At 48.9% G+C, this 7,500-nt stretch overlaps 1 protein-coding gene across 1 annotated transcript in view; it reads left to right on the top strand.

Annotated features, from left to right (window-relative positions):
• The window catches only part of coro2aa (coronin 2Aa), a 35,788-nt gene that overhangs the window by 21,037 nt on the left and 7,251 nt on the right, over positions 1–7,500 (top strand). The window contains exons 3-6 of the mRNA XM_084454242.1: positions 2,953–3,069; positions 3,508–3,657; positions 5,608–5,787; positions 6,590–6,706. Of these exons, the coding sequence (XP_084310368.1) occupies positions 2,953–3,069; positions 3,508–3,657; positions 5,608–5,787; positions 6,590–6,706 (564 nt within the window). The remainder of the gene's footprint in view (positions 1–2,952; positions 3,070–3,507; positions 3,658–5,607; positions 5,788–6,589; positions 6,707–7,500) is intronic.

Genomic DNA, 7,500 nt, shown 5'->3' with positions numbered 1-7,500 from the left:
TATGAAGGTCTACGGCCATCTGTCCCTTTTCAACGGCCACTTCTTTTGTTTTCTACATGGTGTCGGATGACAAAGGGATAATGCATGTGTGTTACCTCGTTTTTATACCATAGTGAAAAGTAAGTGATGTAATAGCTCAATACAGTTCCTTAAGACTTAAATTAACTTAAATAAGTGGAATTTAAAACCTGATTTAATTTTGGTAGATGTTATTTACAATAATCTGTATGGTATGAAACCATGATTTAGAGGAAATTTATTTTTAATTAAATCAGTAATTGGTTTTAGTCAGTTCCATTGGAACATTAATATAGTACAGTATTTATCACATGCTGTTGTTTGAAGTTTCTTTATAATTATATTGTTTAGAATTTTTGTATGTTTTGTTTGTGCATTGCCTGTCAGGGGTGCCAGTAATTGTGGGGCCCACTGTAGATGAGTGTTCTATACCAGATAGATGAGTGTTCTATACCAGATAGATGAGTGTTCTATACCAGATATATGAGTGTTCTATACCAGGTAGATGAGTGTTCTATACCAGATAGATGAGTGTTCTATACCAGATAGATGAGTGTTCTATACCAGATAGATGAGTGTTCTATACCAGATAGATGAGTGTTCTATACCAGATAGATGAGTGTTCTATACCAGATAGATGAGTGTTCTATACCAGATATATGAGTGTTCTATACCAGATAGATGAGTGTTCTATACCAGATAGATGAGTGTTCTATACCAGATAGATGAGTGTTCTATACCAGATAGATGAGTGTTCTATACCAGATAGATGAGTGTTCTATACCAAGTAGATGAGTGTTCTATACCAGATAGATGAGTGTTCTATACCAAGTAGATGAATGTTCTATATCAGGTAGATGGATGTTCTATACCAAGTAGATGAGTGTTCTAATCCAGGTAGACTGATGTTCTATACCAGATTGTTCTATACCCGGGACCCTGGAATCTCACCCTCTATGCAGCTGTCAGCAATCCAGTCAAGTCCGATCACTGATTTCCCCAATGGATCCAAACCCACCCAGCTGACTCTAAAGTATTTGAAAGGATTTGAAACAGCATAAGACCCAGATACAGTTCCTGGTCCTCCCAGACCTTCTGACCTGCTCCACAGCCTGGTTCAGAGGTCCTCTCATTTACCTCAGGCCCACAGTGATCTATCACCCCTCCTCTCTCTCTCTCTCTCTCTCTCTCTCTCTCTCTCTCTCTCTTTCTCTCTCTCTCTTTCTTTCTCTCTGTCTCTCTCTATCTCTCTCTCTCTCTCTCTTTCTCTTTTTTAAAGGGGGTCAGTTGATTTATCACACTCCTTCTAGCTTGGGCAGACATAGAGGTCCAGGAATGACATAACTCACCTTTACTCCCTGCCCCGCCCCCTCCCACCCTGTCTCTAAATACACACACTCACACACACACACACACGCACACACACACACACACACACACACACACACACACACACACACACACACACACACACACACACACCAGCCATTGTCCCTCAGTTTCACATATTGCAGTCCCTGTCATGGGTCATCTAGTATTTATGGCCCATTTCTCTGATAACACGTTCTCAGACAGAGTTATAAATATCGCCATTTGTTTGTGTGTGTGTGTGGGTGTGGGTGTGGGTGGGTGGTTATGTCATATAAGCTCTGTCTGTATCCTAACTATGAAGGGCTTGTGTATCAATGCACACCTGTTCTGTGTGTGTGTGTGTGTGTGTGTGTGTGTGTGTGTGTGTTTTGGGGGTTAACGACGCCCTTTCAGGTAGTGCTGCTGATGTCATTTCTTTATGCCGATGCTGAACACACCTCTCTCACACACACACACATAAACACAGACACACACACTCCAGGATGCCACTGGTGATGTCATGCAGTGTGTGTGTGTGTCACCTGTTTTTTGTGTAAACACCTGTAAGCTGTTTCTGTTCAGACGATGTCCTCATTAATGACTCAGCCGGGCCAATTAAACGCCTTCAGTAGAACGCGTCGCTTGCTCTCCAGTCCTCCTCGGTTCTCTCTGAGAACGTGCAGCTTATCTGTATTTAATGTCTGTCTGGAACAAAGTACAAATGGAGAACACGCCCGTGGCCTTACCCTCAACCACCATCCGCATCTTTACGATCCAAGTCCATCTTGAGATCTTGAAAAAATCACCCGATGTATAAGAGACGCACGCAACGAAACGCTTCCCCCGCTGTGCCGGCGCCGGCGCCGTTTCCTCCGAGCGTGCCCAGTTGTGCACATAGAGAGCGTTCCGTAGGGGAGGGGGAGAGTTCTGTAGGGCAGGGGGAGGGTTCCGTAGGGCAGGGGGAGCGTTCCGTAGGGCAGGGGGAGCGTTCCGTAGGGCAGGGGGAGGGTTCCGTAGGGCAGGGGGAGCGTTCCGTAGGGCAGGGGGAGGGTTCCGTAAGGCAGGGGGAGCGTTCCGTAGGGCAGGGGGAGGGTTCCGTAGGGCAGGGGGAGGGTTCCGTAGGGCAGGGGGAGCGTTCCGTAGGGCAGGGGGAGCGTTCCGTAGGGTAGGGGGGAGGGTTCCGTAGGGTAGGGGGAGGGTTCCGTAGGGCAGGGGGAGAGCCGGGCTCCCTGCTCAGGCCTGCAGGGGAGGCGTGGGGCAGCGAGGAGTCAGCCTCTCCGCTATGCTACCTGCCCTGACACGAACGTGAGGAGGAGGACCCACCAGCCTGGATCTGTCAGTTTGAGGGGGGGGGGGGGGGTGTTGGGAGAGGGGAGAGGGGAGGGGTGGGGGGAGGAGGGTCGTAACTGTTTCACCTGGGCCGGGTGGGTTCAGCCTGCGCTCTGGGAACCTCCTGGTGTTGATGTTCTTATCACCCCTAAATGTGACTCTCTCTCTCTCTCTCCCACTCCTTCTCTCTCACCCTCTCTCTCTCCCTCTCTCCCTCCCTCTCTCTCTGTCTCTCTCTCTCCCTCCCTCTCTCAGACAGGGAAGGTGGACCCCCACCACCCCAAGGTGTCGGGTCACCGTGGCAACGTGCTGGACCTCAAATGGAACCCCTTCAATGACTACTGCATAGCCTCCTGCTCGGAGGACAACACGGTCAGTACACACACACACACACACACACACACACTGACCCATTCCCAGTGATGGGTCTTAGTGTCATCATGCCAGTGGAATATGAGCATGCGGGAGCAGGGTGATGATTTAACGGGTCTCCAGTCATACCAGACATTCCTCCGGCGTGACAAACACACACTAGCCAGAGAGACCAGGCCTCTGAAGTCTCTCAGAGCGCAGGGGAGAGAGGTGTCTGTGAGGGAGACTTCAGACTTAAGTGCTGCCCTAGAATTTAGAGTATGTGTGTGTGGGTGTGTGTGTGTGTATGTGTGTGTACTGAAATGTCTGTGTGTGCTTGTGTGTGCTGGAATGTGTGGATTCTGTGTGTTTGTGTTTGTGTGTGTGTGTGTGCGTGTGTGTGTGTGTGTGTGCGTGTGTGTGTGCGTGTGCGTGTGTGTGTGTGTGTGTGTGTGTCAGGTGAAGGTCTGGGACATCCCGGCCCACGGCGTGCTGAAGAACCTGACGGTGGCGTGGAAGGAGCTGCAGGGTCACTCCCGCAGGGTGGGGCTGATCGAGTGGCACCCGACCGCCAACTACCTGCTGTTCAGCACCGCCTACGACTACCAGGTAACACACACACACACACCACCGCCTACGACTACCAGGTAACGCACACACCCCCCACCCCCAACAACCTGCTGTTCAGCACCGCCTACGACTACCAGGTAACACACACACACACGCACACACACACACACACACACACCACCGCCAACAACCTGCTGTTCAGCACCGCCTACGACTACCAGGTAATACACACACACACACACACACACACACACACACACACACCCCACCGCCAACAACCTGCTGTTCAGCACCGCCTACGACTACCAGGTGACACACACACACACACACACACACACACACACAGACACTCCAACGCCTACGACTACTAGGTAACACACACACACACACGCACCACCGCCTACGACTACCAGGTAACACACACACACACACACTCCACCGCCTACGACTACCAGGTAACACACACACACACACACTCCACCGCCTACGACTACCAGGTAACACACACACACACACACAAACCACCGCCTACGACTACCAGGTAACACACACACACACACCACCGCCTACAACTACCAGGTAACACACACACACACACACACACACACACACACACACACAATGTACTGTTCAGCACAGCCTATGACTACCAGGTAAAGCATCTCACTGATCAAAAGGTGCACTTTACACACACACACACACACACACACACACACACACACACACGCTCTGTCTCTCACATATGCAAACTCATTCACACAAAATCTTTCTGTCACTTGCATATGCAAACTAACTAACACACATGAATGCACAAAGTCAAAGTCAATGTCATATATATTTATACAGCACATGTTCATACAAGCAAATATACAGTAGCACACAGCGCGTTACAGAATAAATAAAAACATAGTTTATTGGTAGATGGTATTAAAAAAAAGACATTAAAACAGGATGGATCATATATTAGAGAATAGAAAATAAGAAACAGTAAAAAAGATGAGAATTTAAAAAAATTGAGAAGATCTAATTATAACAGAAGTCAAACTATATGATAAAAGTGAGATTAAAAACAAACATACAAACCCTCTCTCTCTCACCCACTCACTCACTCACTATCTCGCGTGCTTTCTCTCATCACTCACACACACACACACACACACACACACACACACCCCCCTACATGAATGAGGGCTGCCTCGCCAGGAGGAGCATCAATAGCAAGAATAACACATCAGCGCTGGAATGTAGCCAGACGGGTCGAGGAGTTTTCATTCCAGCGTTTGGTCCTGCTGGGTTATAGAGGGAGCGCTATGAGCAGCGTGAGGGTCGTCCATCAGTCTGTATCTGAGCCTGTCCTGACCTTAAAACCTAGCATAGCATTGTGTTCAGTACCTTCAAACCTAGCATAGCATTGTGTTCAGTACCTTAAAACCTAGCATTGTGTTCAGTACCTTAAAACCTAGCATAGCATTGTGTTCAGTACCTTAAAACCTAGCATAGCATTGTGTTCAGTACCTTAAAACCTAGCATAGCATTGTGTTCAGTACCTTAAAACCTAGCATAGCATTGTGTTCAGTACCTTAAAACCTAGCATAGCATTGTGTTCAGTACCTTCAAACCTAGCATAGCATTGTGTTCAGTACCTTAAAACCTAGCATAGCATTGTGTTCAGTACCTTAAACGCCCACGAACGTTCTCTGGAATGGAGGGACAGACAGACAGACAGACAGATTTCTGTATTGTCTCTTTCAGGAAATTTATTGCCATATCAGTACAGGGCAAACATATTACACACACACACACACACACACACTCACTCAATCACGCACGCACACCCACTTGGTTCTCATTGCGTTGTCAGGCCACTTTTCGTGTCATTATCTGTTTTTTCAGCAGGTGTGTTTGTCTGCTTGCGTGTGTACGTGAATGTGTGTGTGTAATATGTCTGTGTATACGTATGTTCTCACGCGTTTACCCCCCCCCCCCCAGGTGATGATCTGGAACCTGGACTGTCCGGAGCAGGTGATCAAGAACCCGGTCAGAACCATCAGCCTCCACACTGACGTGGTTCTCTCCATGTCCTTCAACACGGACGGCAGCAGGCTGGTCACCTCCTGCAAGGACAAGAAGATCAGGCTCATAGACCCGCGCACAGGCGCCCTGCTACAGGTAGGCCCGCGCACGGTGTGTGTGTGTGTGTGTGTGTGTGTGCGCGTGAGTGAGTGTGATACGGTGGTAAATCTAAGGATATCTGCTCACAGTTCTTACTCTTACACACACGCACACACACACACACACACACTCTTCCCTCCCTCCCTCCCACCCACCCACCCACCCAGCACCACACAGACAAATCTGACACCTCCACAGAGACCCGTCTTTCTGTAGAGCCGCATAGACCCCTGGGTCACCTGACCCCGACTCTCTCTCCCTCTCCCTCCCTCCCTCCCTCTCGCTGTCTCTTCCCTCCCTCCCTCCCATCTGCCCTGTTCACCTTCTCTCTCTCTTCTCATCTTCTCTCTTGTTCTCTCTCTCTTTTTCTCTCCCTCCCTCCCTCTTCCCTTCCCTCTCTCTCTTTTTTCACTCTCTCTCTTTTTCCTCCTCTGTAACCCCATCACCCTTCAGACCAGCTGACGTGGCAGTGGCAGTCCCAGCATGCAACGCTGCGTCATTCGTATCGCTAAAGCCATTTCTATCAGTGTGCCGGTGCTGTAGATGTTTGTTATGCACTATGAAGTCAGACTGTCAACGTGCTGGTGTGTTTAGGATAGGACTAGTTCATTTCGCAAAGGACGCCCTCTGCTCCACCCGGCTAGAGTACCGGGTGACACAAATCAAGTGCGCCCCAAGTCTTTGACTGTATGTGAGCCATGTTTTTAACCCAGGTGAATGTATTAACACATGTATTAGTACTTTCTTTGTGTACTAAAGTGTGTCTCTTTGTTTTGTTGTGGTTTCTTTGTGTTTAAAGGAGGCCAACTGTAAGACCCACAAGGCCAGCAAGGTTCTGTTCCTGGGGAACCTGAAGATGCTGCTCTCTACAGGCGGTTCCCGGTGGAATGACCGTCAGCTAGCCCTCTGGGACCAGGTGAGGAAACCGTTTACTACGGTCTAGAACTGCTCACGTGCGCCACGGAATGCATGTTCTCCCCGTGTTCGCAAGGGTTTCCCCCAATATGAAAAACATGCAGAAGAACAGATCGCTAACGCCGTCCGTCCCTGATGAAGAGGGACAGGAGCGCTTGGTTGGCCCCTGGGCGCGGCCCCATGCACGCTGCCTGTCTGCTCCCGGCTGCCCTTGAGGGAAGGACGTTGGGATGGGTTAAGAGCAGAGAGGTTTCGTCGGTGGATGCTCAAGACATTTTGTGTGTGTGTGTGTGTGTGCGTGTGTGTCGCCACCTACACCGTATGATGTGCATGTGTCTCACCATGTGACAAAGATGTTTGTTTTGTTTTGTTGTTGAACTCAATAGCCCTCTGGGAATCAGGTAGAATAATCACACAGAACCACCTAGAAAAAAGTCTAGACTCCTCCCACTAGAACTCCCTTCTTATAGTTATTCCTTAGTTCCTGAGTTGTTGTTTCTCTGCCTTCATGTCTCAGTGAGAAGTGATTACAGTGCATAGTGTTCCATTGAGGCCACTTCATTATAAGGTTGAGTCGTGACACATGCGGAGCATCTCAGACACTTGGGCTCCCTCTGGTGGCCAATCGGAGGAACTGCACGTCTCTGGAAGAAAAAAAAAACGGAAATAAGGAGGCTCATGCGCTGCTGCTTCCCTCAAAGCAATCAATCCATGTTTATGACATCTACCGGTAGTTTTGTTGGTCAGACAACAACAACAACAACAACAGCAAAAACAAAGCAAATTCACCAGTTG

Source organism: Borostomias antarcticus (assembly GCF_949987555.1).
Source record: "Borostomias antarcticus genome assembly, chromosome: 20".
NCBI lineage: Eukaryota > Metazoa > Chordata > Actinopteri > Stomiiformes > Stomiidae > Borostomias > Borostomias antarcticus.
The sequence above is the reverse complement of the archived record's forward strand: the minus strand, read 5'-3'. Positions and strand labels throughout refer to the sequence as shown.